The sequence below is a fragment of the Malania oleifera genome, chromosome 5 (assembly GCF_029873635.1).
Source record: "Malania oleifera isolate guangnan ecotype guangnan chromosome 5, ASM2987363v1, whole genome shotgun sequence".
Lineage (NCBI taxonomy): Eukaryota > Viridiplantae > Streptophyta > Magnoliopsida > Santalales > Ximeniaceae > Malania > Malania oleifera.
In genome coordinates this window covers 66,524,777-66,544,444 of record NC_080421.1, presented here as the reverse complement: position 1 = coordinate 66,544,444, position 19,668 = coordinate 66,524,777, and the positions used below count along the sequence as shown (strand labels likewise).

The 19,668-nt window shown below is 37.2% G+C and overlaps 1 protein-coding gene across 1 annotated transcript; it reads left to right on the top strand.

The window, feature by feature from the left end:
* Window positions 1-330: 330 nt before the first annotated feature.
* LOC131155728 (putative fasciclin-like arabinogalactan protein 20) lies at window positions 331-17,897 on the top strand. Its single transcript, XM_058109086.1, has 2 exons — window positions 331-1,529; window positions 17,774-17,897. Exons 1-2 carry the CDS (start codon window positions 335-337, stop codon window positions 17,812-17,814), a joined length of 1,236 nt encoding a protein of 411 aa, XP_057965069.1. The 5' UTR covers window positions 331-334; the 3' UTR covers window positions 17,815-17,897.
* The last annotated feature ends 1,771 nt before the right edge of the window (window positions 17,898-19,668 follow it).

Here is a 19,668-nt window from a genome sequence, read left to right as displayed (position 1 = left end):
TTTAAATATAAATAAAAAAATATGCATAACTCTCAAAAAATAATAATAAATTCAATTAGTTTCGTTTCTGTCATTTTTAACAATGATACCAAACGATCATTTAAAGTCGTGTTTAGTTTGAGAATAAAATGAGAAAAATGAAAAAAAAAATTTTAATAAAAAAATATGACGAAATGATATGATAAATTTGTCTCCCTTTTATTTTTACATACAAGTTTTCCATTTTCACTTAAAAAACTTTTCCAACTGCATATTATTTTTTTCCCGCCCATACATTCGCAGAGCTTCCGCTTTCTTGGTCCTCTGCCACTGCATGAAGAAGTTGCTTCAGACCATGGCAACTTTAACCTCTTTTCTTTTCTCCCTCTTCCTCCTCTCCCTCCTCTCCTCCTCCGCCGTTTTGCTGCCGGAAAACTTTTCCAACTGCATATTATTTTTTTCCCGCCCATACATTCGCAGAGCTTCCGCTTTCTTGGTCCTCTGCCACTGCATGAAGAAGCTGCTTCAGACCATGGCAACTTTAACCTCTTTTCTTTTCTCCCTCTTCCTCCTCTCCCTCCTCTCCTCCTCCGCCGTTTTGCTGCCGGAAACCTTTCGAAACGCCACACAAACCCTCTCAGACTCCGGCTTCCTATCTATGGCGCTGACCCTCCAGCTCGCCTCCCCTACCCTGCTCCTCAATTCGTCGCCGGCGGCCACCATATTCGCCCCTTCCGACGCAGCCTTCCTCCTTTCCGGCCAACCGTCTCTTCTTCTGCTTCAATTTCACATTTCCCCTCTGAGACTTCACCCCCAAAACCTCTCTGCTCTTCCCCCCGGCGCAACCATCCCCACCTTGTTGTTAAACCACTCATTGATCGTCACTGCTCCGTCTGACGGCGTCGATTTCACCATAAACAATGTTAAGATCGAAGATTCTCCGGTTTACGACGATGGATCGTCAATGGTTATATACGGAATTGAAGAATTCTTTAATTCTTCTTTCGTGATGCATCAGAATTTGGCCCCGGCTTCGACCCCTGGTTCCATGGTTAGCGATCTGCTGTGGAGTGACCCATCTGGGTCTGGTGCTGGTTTTTTTGATTTGGTTTCGGATTTGCTGAGGTCCAGAGGCTACTCAAGAATGGCCACGTTTCTTGATATGCAGCTAGTGGGTTTTGTGAATTATACAGGGCTCACGATTTTTGCGCCGGTCGATGAAGCAATCGACGAAGCCGTGAAGAATTTTGGTGATTTTTCGGTATTTTTTCGGCGGCATGTGGTGCCTAATTGTTTGACATGGTTGGAATTGGCTGAGCTTGACAGTGGAACTATATTGCAGACATTCTCAGAGGGGTTTGTGATTAACGTTACCAGGTCTGGAGATGTTCTTGAGCTAAACGGACTTCCGGTGATCTTTCCGGACATGTACTACCGTGATGCGCTTGTTGTTCACGGGATTAATCGGTTACTTACTGAAAAACAGGAGTTGACGGGAGATTCATTCTTCCAGTTCGATTGGGATGATGATCCAGATCCTCCTGATTATGGTGAGTATTGAAGATCATGAATCCTTTGAATCTGCTATTGTAATGTAAGTTCTTCGATTCAGGCATTTTGGTTTCATGTTATCTGCCTTTATGTGTTGAATCAAAGGCTTTTATCTTGCAATTGATGGGGAATTTAGAGATTCTGCAACGCTTGAACATACCATTTTATTTGTGATTCACTAGTTCGATGGAAGTTCAATCAATATAACAGTAAATGTATAGTTTCCAAATTTTTTTACCACTTCAGATGAACAACATCAGCTCTTATATTTTTTCCTGTTGGCAGGGTGGAACTGTGGAAGAGACTATTTTTCTCAGCATCTTCATAAATATATATATATATATATATATATATTTATTTATTTATATTTATATTCCTTTTCATGCTTCTTAACATGTTTCTTTGGTTTATTTTCTATAGAATTCTGAGTTGACCTTGAAAGCTAAAAGGTTAGATCATAGCTGGGTGCACAGAAAAATCATTATGAGAAGTTAGCAAGATTAGTAGGAACCTTGAAATATGTCATAGCAAAGCAAAAATATGTTGAGCATATTAGATGAGGAAGAACTTGAAGTTTTGTGCAAAATTTAGGCCCAATAATTTTGCAGGTCACTTCATGTTCTTTGAAGAGGAGGGCTGAAAATCATCTAATGGGGCTTCAATGGACAAAAATTGCCTTCTCTGACCATAGCTGGTGCTAGCTTCATCACCCATTGAACTCCCGGGAAAACTAGCCATCGCCAACTCCCTCAGCTTCTTAAGCTCACTATTCGGTCCCATTTTGAGTCCTTTTGGTTGCTTCCCTCCTCCTGTTCTCTATCCATTGACCTCTGTATCCATTGTTGTGGGAACAGTCCTCTGCATAGCATTAAGGCTGGGTGGCCCTGGGCTGAGCATTGGGAATACTGTTGCCGTGATGACACTCGGAGGGTTGATATGTGGTGCTACTATGTTTCCAGATCCCCTCTCTAGACCTAGGGTGGGGCTAGGCCTGTTTTGGGTTGGGAGTATACATGTATGAAACTTGACCACTGCTGCCTTGGGAGAGAATGAATTCTTCTGAGGCTGATACATTCTTAGAAGTCATTTTATCAGATTGTACCACTCATTTGTTATCAGGAAAATGAAGCTAAGGAAGAGTAGAGTGAGCATTATGAAGCCCAGAGTCTGCTCTTGAATTGGATTTAACCAGTTATGCCAGTTGACAGTCCAAATATTCCTGCTTCACACAAGAGGGAGACACTCTCCACCACGTAGACTCTCCTCATGATGTATGGTTTGAGAGTAAACAGATAGGGGAATTGTACTACAGTGATGGTCAGCGCGAAAATGCTTTGCCTTGATCCTTGAGATGAATAGGCTCCTGATAATATCCCTAAACCGGCCCTACGCAGAAGATCAATGATAATATAGGAAGATTTAGCAAATCCAAGGAACCACTTGGACATGGGGACCTTGGTTTCTTCATTGCTGTCATTTGAGCTGATAGCTTTCATTCTTCCAATCCAACTTTGGCTGCTTTCGATCCAGGTTGATACACTGTTCGGGTCAGTTTGATCAACTAAGACAAACAACGAACGACCTTTACAGTTCTCAAATATAATTCCAAATCTAGGGAGGAAAGACGAAGGCACCCCTTCCCTATAGAACCATTTTCCGTTGGTAGGTTTCCCAGTGAAGAAGGCTCATGACTTCGCATACCATTGTTCCTCTGCAGTTGTGTGCTTGACTTCTTTGTACCGAGCAAAGGTACCAGGGTAAATTGCAACCATAAGAAAAAGGAAGACTGAAAAAATAAAGGCTCCAGGGATGACTAGCAATTCAACCCCAGCCATGATTCCCCCTGACGTACCACCTGTGAAACATGACAATCTAAATTTAAGGAAAAATTCCTCAAGGGACAAATAAATCAAATTAGAAAAGCACAGAAATGATATCTTACCGCTGATGACAAATGCTGATGACTGAGAGATACATGGTAGCATGAGAATTAGAAGAAAGAGTTCAAACCTTGGTACTGAAAGAATCGCACAAGCTGATGTTCCAGTCCTCCATCTCAGAAAAATTAAATTAAGAAAATGGATTGTTGGTGAACTCCCTCCCCCAACACTAAGCCAGAATAATTTCATCTTCAAATCTTCCCACCTGTTGTGAAAACAAACTCAGCAATATTTATATCATGTTATCACTCTTTCAATTGACTGAATTATTCAATTGAAGAACATGAGCTGGTATTTCTTGTCAATCATATCTACAGCTGACCTATGTTTTTCTTTTTCCAATTTTAGTCAATAGGATTTCTTTCCTGCAATCATGTCTGAAAATAGAAAAAGAAGAAAATAAACTACTTTGTGTAGTTCTCCATTCTCTTGACGACATTACTAGCAGACAAGGGCTCTCCTCTCTGCAAGAAAAAAATTATCGAACTGAAGTGCAGTTGTTATAACTCATTTGTATAGAATCATATTAGGAAAATACTCACCAAAAAATAAGTGAAGGATTCATTGGAATTGAGAGGTAGATCATAAGGGCTGTTTTACATGCTCACATTGTGCTTCCTGTGGAGCCAACCGGCCTTGGGGAAAATCTCTGCCAAACATAGTTGTCGACATGACAAAAAAGAAGAAAAAATTGTTGAATTCAAGCCAATTGAATGATATGTTGGGAATAAAGAACAAATTCCTGAAACCTGTGACAAACAAAATAGAAGGAAAAATAATGCCAAAGAAAAATCAATCACACGCACAAGACAATATTTACGTGATTCGGTAATTTTGCCTACGTCCACGGAGTTGCAGGGATTTCAATATTATCAGGAAGAAAACACAGAGGGTGTAGCGATACAATGCTCTCCCTCTCGCTCTCTCGCAGGTACAACCACGCCCAACCCTAATCACCCGAAAGCAATCCTTTTTATATGTTGCACCTAGGGTTCCGTTCCGAATGGGCTCCAAAAAATTTCCTAGGGGCGTTGCCCCCGGACCCCCACGAGTACAACTTGTGCCACTTAGTCCATGGAGCGAAGGCTTGAGCCGTAAGCCTTAAGATAGAAATCTCTAATTAAATAAAGGTCGGGTCGTTATCCAAATTAAAACACAACTAGGCTTCACAAAAGCCCAACATGATACGCCCTTTTTGGATTCAAGTATGCAATGGGCATGCCACTAAATTTAATTGCAAACTTATTTTTGTCCAAATGAAAATGATTAGGCCAGACTGATGTGCTTTCTTTCTCCCATGGAAGATTTTCACGTGGTATAAGCCATCTTAGGCCTTTTGTTGTCTCGGAATATTCTACTGGGTGACTTACTGAGAACCAGTCTGATAGGACAAATGCTTGTAGATGTCCCACCATTCCCTGTGATGAAATTTCTTTAGATATTGGAAGTGAACCACAATGATTATCAGGAAAATTAATTCTGCAATGCAATGCAATACAGGTAAAAATGAATATTGGTGGCTGTGGTGGCAGTGATAGGAGTAGTAGAACACGTAGTGCTGGTGCACTGAAAAATCTTCATACAGGAGGAAAATCTAGGCAATGTTCATAAGCAAATAGATGAACCAAACTTGATCTTTCAGGCCCAACCTAGCTTGCAAATACTTACATGTAGATTCATTGGCGGATGGCAGGTCAGAAATAGTAGTGTTGGTGTCCCTAGCAGCTACAATGCCTATTGCTCCTAGATTTGCTGATGAAAGTGAAAGAAGAGCAGCTGCCAGTGACGTTGAGAAAACTCCCATAGTCACAAATAAGTGGAGTGCAATTGATTTTGCAGGAGCGGAGTCTACATTGGGTGTAAAAGTCAGTAAACAACCAGATGCACGTCTTATTGTTGGCGACTACATCTTTGCAGTCAGTGATCATATAAAATTCTGAAAAATGAAGTTTTTTTTTTTTATCTTGGAAGCAATATATATATATATATAGGAAAAATTTAACTTAACAAACTGATGATAGAGAGAAAGAGGTTGTCTGTACATTGCTTTACTTCAAGTAGGTTAGAAGCCGAATTAAGATTTCCTGAAACATCAATTACTTTTCCAGTGGGAACAATGACGAACACCACTTTCTGGGATGCTGCCCTGATTGTAAGAGAACATAGAACTCTTGAAAGTTCTTAAATTCTACGTAAGGAAAAATCACACCCTGATTATTAGTCTTGTTTATCCAGTAAACCAGTTTGGTTTATTTCCAGTAGTTCTGAGAGTTGCCGTATGCTCCTGCCTTATAAATCTGCCACCTTCAACTTCTACCATAGAGGCCTCAAAGCCAAATACTGGCTTTGTGAACTCAACTACCACATTGATGTTGAACTCCTTTGTGACTTTTGGTGAACCGGTACACCAAGCTTTGTGTAATCTGTGAAAACAAATCTTTCAATTAGCATGCCTGTAGTTACTTTCAAAGACATGCAGAAAAGAATGCATGGAAAGCAGGGCAATACCTACCATAGAGGAATATGATTGGGGCAGCTGGGAGAGGAGTCCCTGTTATGCTAATTAGAGATGCAGCTTGTAGTCTAACTGTGATGATTTTAGTTTCTGAGATGTTCTTAAGCTACAAAAATTTTGAATTTATCCTCAGAAATCAGTGGTATCGAAGGAAGAAAGTATAAGAGAGACAAATAGAAATAACAATATCAAAGCTTGATGATTACTTTGAAAACAAATCGACGGTTTGCGTGACTTTTCCCATGAATGGGCATTAAGTTACCGGAATTGACATGCAATGCTTTTAAGACTTGTTCTGTTGTATTTGCCATTTGGTTGCTAAAGTCCAAGAAAACTTCCAAGTTCTCCATTTTGTTGGTTGCAAGAACAGTTCACGGGACACCATTCAGCAACCAAATGACGGAACCAATGCCCACAAGTCCAACTGCAGTGGTCTTCTATCTAATGAAATCATCAGAACAAGTCACAAAAGACTTGAAGAAAGTTGATCTGATAATGTCAGCAAAATAATGAGTATCAATGTCTCACCGAAGTGAATGATCATAATGGAACCATTTGTTCTTGTAAAACGATTGCCTGCTTCATCAGTGCAAAAGCTATCTGCCATTTTGATTACCATATGCCCATATATACTTCTCAAGGAAAGACTAATCTGAGTGCTTTATTTGATGTTGGGTTTGATGATGAGTAGTGAAGATGCCTGAACATGGGCAGGACCATTTACCAAGACCTAAACAAGGGAACTGGATCTCAATCAATGGATGAAAATCAACCTAATGTGAATCATCCTGCTAGTAAATACCTTAAACAGCTTAAAAAATTCTAACCACTGCACAATACTACTGAGCAACACTGGCTAGCATTTGGTTGGTTTAGTTGGGGTAGTTCTACCAAGAAGAAGAAAAGTAAGATGTTACTCGGCTAGAGGCCTACTTACATCACAGTTTGAAGAGTTGAAACACTTGAAACCACCTTGCCCAGTGCAAGCCTTGCTGAATGTAACATCAGTGGCTATTTTTTCAGCATTTGTATATTTCTGTTGGCTAAAAATTGTTGCTGTTGGTGGTACTGTATTTATCAGACAAGCAATAAACTGGCATTTAGATGATTTGAAGCAAAATATTTGAACTACAATCTTAGGTTTGTACATCAGCTAGGTCAGACCTTACCTGATTTCTACAATCTTAGGTTTGTACATCAGCTAGGTCAGACCTTACCTGATTTCTGTGATATGAGTATATGAACCAATGGCCAACTAAAAGGGAAAATGCTTGCTTATCTGTACAGATGAAAATTTTTATATACATAGAAGGGAGCAGAAGTGCTTACCTATCAACCATGAATAAACCGACGAGTTCTTCTCTCCATCTTGAGTTGTAACATGAAGAAAAAGTTTATGTTCACCGTACACGGTTAAATTTTTCAATATTGTGGTATCATTAGGGCATAGTCTCAACTTTCTCCATCAAGCTGTTGAAATGCATATTATAACCTCAATAAGATGACAACAGAAAGAACAGAAAATCATTTGATTTAAGTTCATCCAATGTGCCATTTTAAAATCGATATCTAATATGGTACTAGAAGCAACTACATCGTGCCCTCAAGAAAATTATTCAATGAAAATCTACAAAACCTCAGTGAACAATTAAAAAACAAAATAGTTATCTGATTGTTGGAATGACTAACCAACCGCGGATCTATGTTGAATTAAGAATGATAAGTTCAAATCACATTTTCTAAATTGGTGCAATTGTTTCTCCTAAAGGTTCCTTCAACTCAAAATAGTTACTGTGACTGGGTACAATTTCTTTGTCTGCTTTTTATTGTACTAAAATATTCCTGTACAAATTTTTAGCTTCAATTAGAAAAAGCTTACCAATATTTAACCATATTTGCATGTCAACTTACAATAACTCATAAGGGACTAGAAAGAAAATGTCTGACATCAAAAGGAGCATAATCAAATTATAAACATGGAAAAAATATAAAAATTAATTGATTTTATAACGAATTAAATAAGGACATATTGCACACGCATCACATGTGCCTAAATGGCCTGTTTGTCTGAACAAAAACAGCCTAAACAATGAGAAAAAATTAGGTAAGTCCCTAGTTAGGCCTCTTTGTCTAATGAAATCCCATGGTACTGCATGTTCGTAGGACCTATTCTTTGGAGTGATTTCATTAGTTGGAGAGATTGACAGGAGGACCACGCTCGTCATTTGGGAAGACTTAATTTTATTTATTTATTTATATATCCACAACAAGATCATCACTTATTCACTACACCTTCAAATGAAAGGGATGTCAGATTTTATAAACCCACGAACTGCATTTACAGGTACAAGCCCCCACCAATAAATAAAAATGAGAACAAACACACACACACACACGCACACACACTGAAACTCACATTACCAGTTGCCACTCGGAAAAAAAACAGAGAGGAAGAAGAAGAAGAAACCAGAAAATAAGAACATATTGAAATACCTTGCAGTAGACAACAGTGATTGTGGCTACAAGCATTGGAGCCATCTGGTGTTTCCACTGCATACTGGAAAAAAGTAGTGGAGAGCCTAGTTTTAGTTGTAGGGGCACGCCAAAAACGAATAACAACAGATTCAGCAGAGCTAGAGCTACCCAGAAGCATCATTGCAGCAAAAACACAGAGATTAAGCAGACCCATTTCAGGAAGTGAGAGCTATATATTTTCCAAAGTAAAAAAAAAATTATAATAGAGACAGGGCTAGGATCACTTGAGGAGAGAGAAGGGATGAAAGCTAGGGGAGGGAAAGAGAGAGTGAAGCTTTAGTGGCGATGGTTTTAACCACAAAAAGGTTCATTGCAACCACCACAACAATTGGCAAGTCTGTTGAAATATGTTCTAAAATATACGATTTTGTGGGTTTTCAAAGTTCCATTTATGAATTTTCTAAAGCATTCATGAGGAGTATTTAATGTAATGTGGGTTTGTCCCACATTGGAAAGTGGAAAAGGAAAGGTCATCAATAAATGACAAGGTGAAATAATCTCTTAAAATTAGTTAAGAGAAAGTGCTAGTGTATACTCTAATGCACCCTAGGACGGTGCTTTGTAAAAGCACTTAACACTTTGCACAATTGCGAGATCGTGACCGTTGATAATGATCAGATGACTTAAAATTAATCTTATACTTTTTAAGATCAAGTGGCATGACTAGGAGATCAAGTGTGGCCTGGTTGACGGTACCATTGACTGAACATGAATTCCTGAGAGTCTTGATCAGGGGCGCAACCAGGCTCAACCAGGTGGATGCCTAGTGTGACCAGGTCGAATCTGCTTCGCGATTTGAACATATGCAAACTTTCGAAAAAGACATAATTTTGTGTATAAATAGACATAATTAACTCCACGAAATATATAGAAAATTCACCATTCTCTTCTTCTCTTTCTTATAAAAACCCTCCACAAATTATATCTTTTGCAAATCTAGATTCTATTATCTACAGAAATAGAATTCCAAAAAATTTGTTTAGATTATTCTAAAGGTGTTTGTGATCAGTTTTCGTTTGAGTATAACGCAAACTAATATAAGATTATATTCTGGGTTTCATTGTATCCTGGAAACGTATTTGCTGACTCAATACACACTGATCTAGTGAAGGCAAATAATGTTTTTAAAAAAACGACATTGTAATGTGCCTTGAAGCAATTTCTAATCTGCAGTATTATTCTATCTTATTTCTACAATCTTAAAACATTATTTTGAAATGGCTAGATCTTCAACCATAAGGGAATTTGCTGTGGATTTTGTCAAAGTTGAATGATTTGATGGAAGCAATTTTAGGCGCTGGCAGAAAAATATGCACTTTCTTTTTGCGGGTCTCAAAGTGGTGTATGTTCTAACTACCCCAAACCTGCTATGAACGAGAATGAGACTTTGGCTAAAGGACGTGCAAGGCTAAAACAGGAACTAGATGATTATATATGCGAAGGCCACATTTGCATTTTAATGTTAGACAATCTGCTAGGTCTGTATCAGAATATGGCTACTGTAAAAGAGTTGTGGGATGCACTTGCAGCTAAGTATTTCATAGATGATGCAATTAGTAAGAAAATTCTAGCTGGAAAATTTTTCAATTATACCATGATTGATAGTAGGCCTATTGTAAAGTAGTTTCATGAAATAATGCATATCCTTAATCAATTTAATCAACATAATATGAAAATGGATGAATGCATTTATGTTTCGTCTATTATTGATAAGTGACCTCCATCCTGGAAATGTGTTAGAAAATATTTGAAGCGCAGGAAGGATGATATGTCTCTTGAACAACAGGGCCAACATTTCCAAATTGAGGAAGTGTTTAGGTAGAAACAAAAAAGTGTAGAAGAGCATACTTTCAAAGTGCATATGATGGAAGAAGAAGGCAGTTCTAAACAACTTCAACATCCCAAGAAATGATATCGGAAAAGGAAGTTCAATTCTATCAAGAATCAAAATAAGAAAGAGAGGTGGAAAACCTGGATACTACAAAAATGAGTATCGTCTTCTCAAGAAAAAGTAAGATGAAACAAACTCTAACAAGTTTGTAGCTATGATTTCTGAAATCAATGTTATTGAAGATGCCTATGCATGGTGGATTGACTCAGGTGCAACAACGCATGTTTGCAAAGACAAGAGTTCATTCTCAAAGTATGAACCAGTGGAAGATGGCAATGTTCTCTACATGGGAAATTTGTCCACTGCTGTAGTCAAAGGCAAGGGAGATGTCACTTTTGAATTTACTTATGGAAAAAGTTTGACCCTACTGATGTATACCATGTACCGGAAATTAGGAAGAATCTAGTTTATGGAAGTCTACTTAATAAGTTTGGCTTTAAGTTAGTGTTTGAATCTGACAAATTTGTACTCTCCAAGGGTGGAGTCTTTGTAGGAAAAGGCTATATGTATGAGGGTATGTTTAAGCTTAAAGTGAATGTTTCTGTCTATATTGTTGATTCAATTTCTTTATGGCATAATCGTTTAGGACATATTAATACTACAAAATTGCATGATATGGCTAATATGAAATTAATTCCTAGATATGTTAATGACATGGATGATAAGTGTAGTGTATGTATTAAAACACAAATAACTAGAAAACCTTTTCCTAACAAAACTGCTAGAATTTCTTCTTTATTTCAATTAGTGCATAGTGATGTATGTGACTTGCATGGTACACCTACCATAGGAGGCAAAAAATATTTTGCAACATTTATAGATCATTTTTCTATATTTTGTTATGTTTAACTTTTGCATACTAAAAATGAAGTAATTAATAAATTTAAGGTTTATAAGGTAGAAGTTGAAAGCCAATGTGACACTAAAATAAAGTGTCTTAGATCGAATAAATGAGGTGAATATCACTTCCTCGTCTATTGTGAATCAATAGGTGCGATACATGAAATATCTGTAGCATATACTCCACAACAAAATGGAGTTGCAGAAAGGAAAAACTGAACATTGGTTGAAATGGTCAATGCCATGGATTATGAAGGATATCCTATTGTTTTAGAAGGATTCACAGATGCTAGTTGTATAACTGATCGTAATGATCATACATCAACCAATGGGTGGATATTCACCCTTGGTGAAGGAGCTATCTCCTGGGGTTCAAAGAAGCAAAGCCTTATAACAAATTCCACTATGGCATCAAAATTTGTGGCTTTAGCTTCTTGTAGCAAAGATGTAGAATGACTTAGGAATTTGCTATTAGAAATTCCAATTCAGCCAAAGCCTATGCCACTTATACCTTTACATTGTGACAATGAGCCAACTTTGTCACGGTCATATAGTAATATATATAATAGTAAATCCAGAAATATTGGCCTAAGACATAGCTATGTGAGGTAGTTAATTACTGATGGTGTAATTACCATAGACTTTGTAAGATCAGGTCAAAATTTGGTTGATCCATCAACAAAAGGACTTGCAAGAGACATGGTCTGGACAACATCAAATGGAATGAGACTTAAATCCATAACCCATAGTCACCAATGATGGAAACTCGACTCAACACTTGAAATTTTCAAGTTCTTGAGTTCAATGAGTAAAATACATCATATGTAGTGACTGGAAGCACTAAAATGTATATGTGTCACATAATCCATCCCAAGGAAAATAGAGCTTTGTATGTGTAATGTGAAAAAGGGGAAGGTTGAGCTTAAGCTCTTAATAGGATTATAACAAGTTATGTGAGGTACTTTAATTATAGGGTACCTTAATTTGATAAACTTACCTATATGAGTGTCGGAAGTGGTGTCATTTCCTATGAGAAATGGATTTATCTCTAGAGCACTACGCAAGGCCAATCCACATGTCGATTTTTGGTAACACCCAGAGATCTGATAATTTGTGTGTGATATGTATCCGGTTAATCAAAAGAGGATTGCTAGTTCAAAGTTCGTTTACTATGTAATCCTGATTAACTTTGCTATATATTCACTAAGTGAAGGTTCAAGTTCTAAAAACACTTTCATTTATGCATAAATTATGTGTTATATGAATAAATTGTTTTTAATCTATATTTTGAAAATGGTGGGGGAATGTTGAAATATTTTCTAAAATATACGATTTTGTGGGTTTTCAAAGTCTTCCATTTATTAATTTTCTAAAGCATCCATGAGGAGTATTTAATGTAATGTGGGTTTGTCCCACATTGGAAAAAGTGGAAAAGGAAAGGTCATTAATAAATGGCAAGGTGGAATAATCTCTTAAAATTAGTTAGGAGAAAGTGCTAGCGTGTACTCTAGTGCACCCAAGGACAGTGCTTCACACCGTCCGCACACGTATACGCACCCGCGCGTGCTCACACGTGGCATGGGCTGTAGGGAGCTAGTGGCACATTTAGTTGGCACACAAACACTTAGCACTTTGCATGCTTGCATCGTTGCAAGATTGTGGCCGTTGATTATGATCGAACGACTTAAAATTAATCTTATATTTTTAAAGATCAAGTGGCGTGACAAGGAGACCAGGTGTGACCTGGTCGACGCTACCATCTACTGAACATAAATTTCTGAGAGTCTCGACCAGGGGCGCAACCAGGCTCCACTAGGCTGACGTTGGGTGCGATCAGGTCAAATCTGTTTCGCGATTTGAACAGATGCAACCTTTCAGAAAAGGCATAATTTTGTCTATAAATAGACATAATTAACTCCACCAAATATGCCAAAAATTCATCATTCTCTCCTTCTCTTTCTTACACAAACCTTCCACAAATTATATCTTTTTGAATTTGGATTCTATTATCTGCAAAAATAGAATTCTAGAAAATTTGTTCAAGTTATTCTAAGGGTGTTTGTGATCAGTTTTCTTTTGTGTATAATGCAAACTGATATAAGATTATATTCTAGGCTTCATTGTATCCTAGGAACGTATTTTTTGACTCAATACACACCGATCTGGTGGGGGCAAATAACTTTTTAAGGAAAACAAAATTGTAACGTGTCTTAAAGCAATTTCTAATCTGTAGTATTTTCCTATCTTATTCCTATAATCTTAAAACGTTATTTTGAAATGGCTAGTTCTTCAACCTTGAGGGAATTCGTTGTAGACTTTGTCAAACTTGAACGATTTGATAGAAGCATTTCAGATGCTGGTAGAAAAAGATGCACTTTCTTCTTGTGGGTCTCAAAGTGGTGTATGTTCTGACCACCCCCAATCCTGCTGTGAACGAGAATAAGACTTTGGCTGAGGAGGTGCAAGGCTAAAATGGGAACAAGATAACTATATATGCAAAGGTCATATATGCAATTCAATGTCAGACAATCTGTTCGATCTGTATCAGAATATGGCTACTACAAAAGAATTGTAGGATACACTTGAGTAAGTATTTCATAGCTGATGGAACTAGTAAGAAATTTTTGACTGGAAAATTTTTCAATTATACCATGATTGATAGTAGGCCTGTTGTAGAGCAGTTTCATGAAATTATGCATTTCCTTAATCAGTTTAATCAACATAATATGAAAATGGTTGAATGCATTTTTTTTTTGTCTATTATTGATAAGTTACCTCCATCCTGGAAAGATGTTAAAAAAATTTTGAAACATAGGAAGGATGATATGTGTCTTGAACAACTGAGCCAACATTTCCAAATTAAGGAAGTATTTAGGCAGAATCAGAAAAGTGCAGAAGAGCATACTTCCAAAGTGCATATGATGGAAGAAGGAGGCATTTCTAAACAACCCCAACATCCTAAGAAATGGAATCTGAAAAGGAAGTTCAATTCTATCAAGAATCAAAATAAGAAAAAGAAGTGGAAAACTTGGACACTACAAAAATGAGTGTTGTCTTCTCAAGAAAAAGTACGATGAAACAAATTCTAACAAGTTTGTAGCTATGATTTCTGAAATCAATGCTATTGAAGATGACTGTGCATGGTGGATTGACTTAGGTGCAACAAGGCATGTTTGCAAAGATAATAGTTCATTCTCAAAGTATGAATGGGTGGAAGATGGCAATGTTCTCTACATGGAAAATTTGTCCACTGCTGTAGTCAAAGGCAAAGGAGATGTCACTTCTGAATTTACTTCTAGAAAACTTTTGATTCTCACTAATGTATACCATGTACCAGAAATTAGGAAGAATCTAGTTTTTGGAAGCCTACTTAATAAGTTTGGCTTTAAGTTAGTCTGTGAATATGAAAAATTTGTTTTCTCCAAGGATGGAGTCTGTGGGAAAGGGCTATATGTATGAGGATATGTTTAAGCTTAATATCAATAAAGTGAATGTTTCTGTTTAGATTGTTGATTCACTTCCTTCATGCATGGTGGATTGACTCAAGTGCAACAAGGCATGTTTGCAAAGACAATAGTTCATTCTCAAAGTATGAACCGGTGGAAGATGACAATGTTCTCTATATGGGAAATTCGTCCACTGCTGTAGTCAAAGGCAATGGAGATGTCACTTTTGAATTTTCTTCTGGAAAAAGTTTTTTTCTCACTGATGTATACCATGTATCGGAAATTAGGAAGAATCTAGTTTTTGGAAGCCTACTTAATAAGTTTGGCTTTAACTTAGTCTTTGAATATGACAAATTTGTATTCTCCAAGGGTGGAGTCTTTGTGGGAAAGGGCTATATGTATGAGGGTATGTTTAAGCTTAATATTAATAAAGTGAATGTTTTTGTTTAGATTGTTGATTCACTTCCTTTATGGCATAATCGTTTAGGACATATTAATACTACAAAACTGCATGATATGGCTAATATGGAATTAATTCCTAGATATGTAAATGCCATAGGAGGCAAAAAATATTTTGTAACATTTATAGATAATTTTTCTAGATTTTGTTATATTTATCTTATGCTTACTAAAGATGAAGTAATTGATAAATTTTAGGTTTATAAGGCAGAAGTTGAAAACCAATGAGACACTAAAATAAAATGTCTTAGATTGGATAGAGGATGTGAATATCACTTTCTCGCCTATTATGAATCAATAGGTGTGATACATGAAATTTCTGCAACATATATTCCACAACAAAATGGTGTGGTAGAAAGGAAAAACTGAACATTGGTTGAAATGGTCAATGCCATAGATTATGAAGGATATCCTATTGTTTTAGAAGGATTCACAAATGCTAGTTGGATAACTGATCATAATGATCATACATCAACAAGTAGGTGGATATTCACCCTTGGTGGAAGAGCTATCTCCTGGGGTTCAAAGAAGCAAAGCCTTATAATAGATTCCACTATGGCATCAAAATTTGTGACTTTAGCTTCTTGTAGTAAAGAGGCAGAATGACTTAGGAATTTGCTACTAGAAATTCCAATTGGGCCAAAGTCTATGCCACATATATATTTACATTGTGACAAGGAGGCAACTTTGTATCAAGCATATAGTAATATATATATAATAGTAAATCCTGACGTATTAGCCTAAGACATAGTTATGTGAGACAGTTAATTACTGATGGTGTAATTACCAAAGATTTTATAAGATCAAGTCAAAATTTGGCCGATCCATTAACAAAAGGACTTGCAAGAGACATGGTTTGGAAAACTTCAAAGGGGATGGGTGTAGAGACATGGTGAATTATATCAATTAAATAATAAAAGGAGAGGAAAGAAAGGAAATTTTAAAGGGGGAATTCAGCAAGGTCCCGTTGACAAACACAGTGCATTCGTCGATGAATAGGCTTCTTGGGCTCATCGACGTGGACATGCGTCTTGTCAACGAGAACTTACCGAGAGACTGTTTTCTAGGACCAGAATTTCGTCAACAAGGGATAAACTTTCGTCGATGAAACTCTTTCTTGGACTCGTCGACAAGGAGATGTGGCTCGTCAACGAGGCCACGTGGATGAGCATTTCTATGAAAGGCCAAGAACTTATTTTTGGTGAGAGGAACATGCAGAAATCATCTTTCTCTCTCTAACTTCATTTCTCTCTCCTTCTCTCTAGAAATCTGACTTCATTTCACATTGATTTAATGATTCGAAACCGCCACGCTACTCCTAGGAAGATTCTCTTCATATCTGTTGGAGTAGATCGTTTGTTGGGCCAATTTGAGCACCATCCCAAAATTTGGGTAAGTTAATTATTTTAAATTTTATAAGGTATTTGGTATTTATGGACCGAGGAGGTGTAGTAGATGAAATAATACAAACGTTTTGCTGGGGAAAATGTTGATTTCAGGGTATTGAGCTGGGAACACCACAAGAGTAAATTTAGTTGAATTTATGGGTTTCTTAGTAGTCAGGTAAGGGAATAAATTAAGTCAATTTATTTTTATGAAAATTTATTATTTTAAAATAGCATGTATTTACAGTAATTATGTATGTTATATCTGAATATTTGGGAATACTGTTGTTGAATAGGAAAACGGTTTTAAAATATTTAATCAGAGATATATTCAGTATAGGTATTCAATTTTAATACTATTTAAAACTGTGTGGCATGAGTATCATTTTACAAATATTATGTTATGTCAGATTTTCAGTAAAAACATGTTTAGAACAGTTTTTCCGGAAAACTATAAATAATACAGGAAATTATGGTTTCAGAATTTTATGATAAATAGTACAAATTTTCAGTTCAGTATGTTGTAGTGTGCTCGGCACAAGGTCGTGATTGATAGCCGGCGCAAGGCCGCAATTATATATGTTATTCATTGCAAGGCCGTGATTATGTATGATATGTCAGAATTCAAAAAAATGCTATCAATATAGTTTCATGATAAATTAGTATATATAAATGTACTATATGTTATCAGAACCCGGATGGTTTAGTTTAGATCAGTATTTAGGGCTTGGTACCGTAGCTATTCAGTTCAGTTCAGACTAGTGCTACCACACTTACCCGTAGAGAGTGTGGGAGATGGATAGTCGATGTGGCTTCAGTATAGTGTTGTAGACATCCCCCTAGCAGTCCAGACCAGGGTGAGGCAGGCCTATTGTACTTACAGACACATTTGACTTGGTAGTGGTTGGCCAACCATTGTCAGGTCCCGCTTTTGGGCTACACAACCTAGTTATGGAGGGTAATACATGACATCAGCTAGCTATCCATCTTGGGTAATGTTTCAGTACTATTAGTTATAGAAGATGATTTTATAATAACTGAAATTCAGTATGATTTAACATGATCATGATTATGTATGTTTTATCCAGTATTATATCACTAGTTTTTATCCAAACATGTGTTATGTATTGTTTATCTATTATAGCACGAATATACTTTTAGTGCCATACAACTGATATTAGTTTATATCCCTTACTAAGAGGTGTCTCACCCCAGCTTACAAAACATTTCAGGGAATCCGAATAGAGAGGCAGACCGAACTCCGTGTCGGTAGAGGCAGTTCATACTATCCTTGGTAGGAGGGTGAGTTACTAAGCTAAGGTCAGATGGTTTTTGGATTATGATCCTAGTTTTTCCTTTTGGTCTTTTGGAGGATTGTATATTTATATTTACAGAAATGTTATAGATTGTAATAAAACTTTGGTACTATTTGTTATGGATATAATTTATATTTTTCACTGCTTAGGTGTCCACTATGTATGATAGGTGTATCCCCGACACCCACGGATTCGGGTTGATTTTACTATATTGGTATCAGGGTTATTATTAAGAATAATATTTTATGTATGTGAGGAAAAAAATGTTATGGTAAAATAGGCTGGTTGTTACAATGGGACTTAAATTCATAACACATAGTCACCAATGATGGAAACTCGACTCAACACTTGAAATTTTCAAGCTCTTGAGTTCAATGAGCAAATTACATCATATGTAGTGGCTGGAAGCACTAAAATGTATATGTGTCACATAATCCATCCTAAGGAAAATAGTGTTTTATACTTGTAATGTGAAAAAGGTGAAGGTTGAGCTTAAACTCTTAATAACATTATAACAAGTTCTATGAAGTACTTTAATTACAGGGGTACCTTTGATAAACCTACCTATATGAGTCGGAAGTGGTGCCGCTTCCTATTAAAGATGGATTTATCTCTAGAGCACTCATCAAATTAGGATATAGATGCAAGGCCAATCCATGCATCTGTTTTTGGTAACACCCAAAGATTTGATAATTTGTGTTTGATAATTTATCTCTCTCTCTCTCTCTCTCTCTCTCTCTCTCTCTCTCTCTCTCTATCTATCTCTATCTCTATCTTTTCTTCTGTCCTTCTCTTTCTCAGCCCTCTCTTATCTTTATCGCCTCTCTCATCTGTGTTCTCTCTCTCACTCTCATTTCTCTCTCATCTATCAACTCTAAGTCCTCTTTTGATCTTTCCTTGACTCTTAGCCCTTTCTCTCTCTCTCAGCTATCTCTCGATCTCTATATGATCTCCCTCTTTCTCTTACTAGCTCTTAGCCCTCTCTGTTGTCTCATCTTGCGAGGCCACCGCCACTCTTTTCCATGGTTGCCTTGGTCACCCCCACATCGACCCTCATCCCATGTATCTCCCATCTCTCTTTCCTTTCTATCTCATCTCTCTACTCAATCTCTTGACCCCTCATCTCTATCTCTTAGTTCTTTTTTTTCTAACCCTCTCTTCTTTCCTTGTCTTGTAAGTTTGATCTAAAACTAGTGAAGGTAGAAAGCTCCAAGCTCTCTACCTACCCTCCTTGTCACCAAATCCATGGTCGGTTCCAAAGGATCTCCTCTCAGGTATACCTTTCTCCCTCACCTCTTTTCATTTTTTTCCTTATTTTCTTGAATTTTCTGGGCAGTGTTTTGATTTTCATAAGATCCAAATGAGGGGTTGGGGGGCTAGTTGACCTCGATTCTAACCCTGGTTAAGGTTAGGCTTATGCTCAAGTTAGGGTGAGGGTTAGGTTTAGGTTGGGTCTAGTTTAGGCCTAGGGTTTAGTTAGGTTAGGCCAAACCTAATTGGATCATGGGTTAGTTGGGCTTAGCTTAAGTTGATCCATGGTGTTTTTGGGATGGGTTAAGTTAGGGACTAGGCTGGTAGGACCAATGGGGGCTAGATCAAGTCAAGGTTAATTAGGGTTGTGCCAAGCTAAATAGTGTCTGGGTCCTAGTTTAGATATGGGTTTACCTAGGCCTAAGTGGACTTGAGTTTGGGTTTGTTTGAGCTAGGTCTGGGCTTAAGTTTTAGGTTAGTCTTAGGATGATCTGGGGTGAGTTAGGCCTAATTGAGTTAAGGTTGGTTGGGCTAGGAGGTGGGTCTAGTTAGTTGGGCTG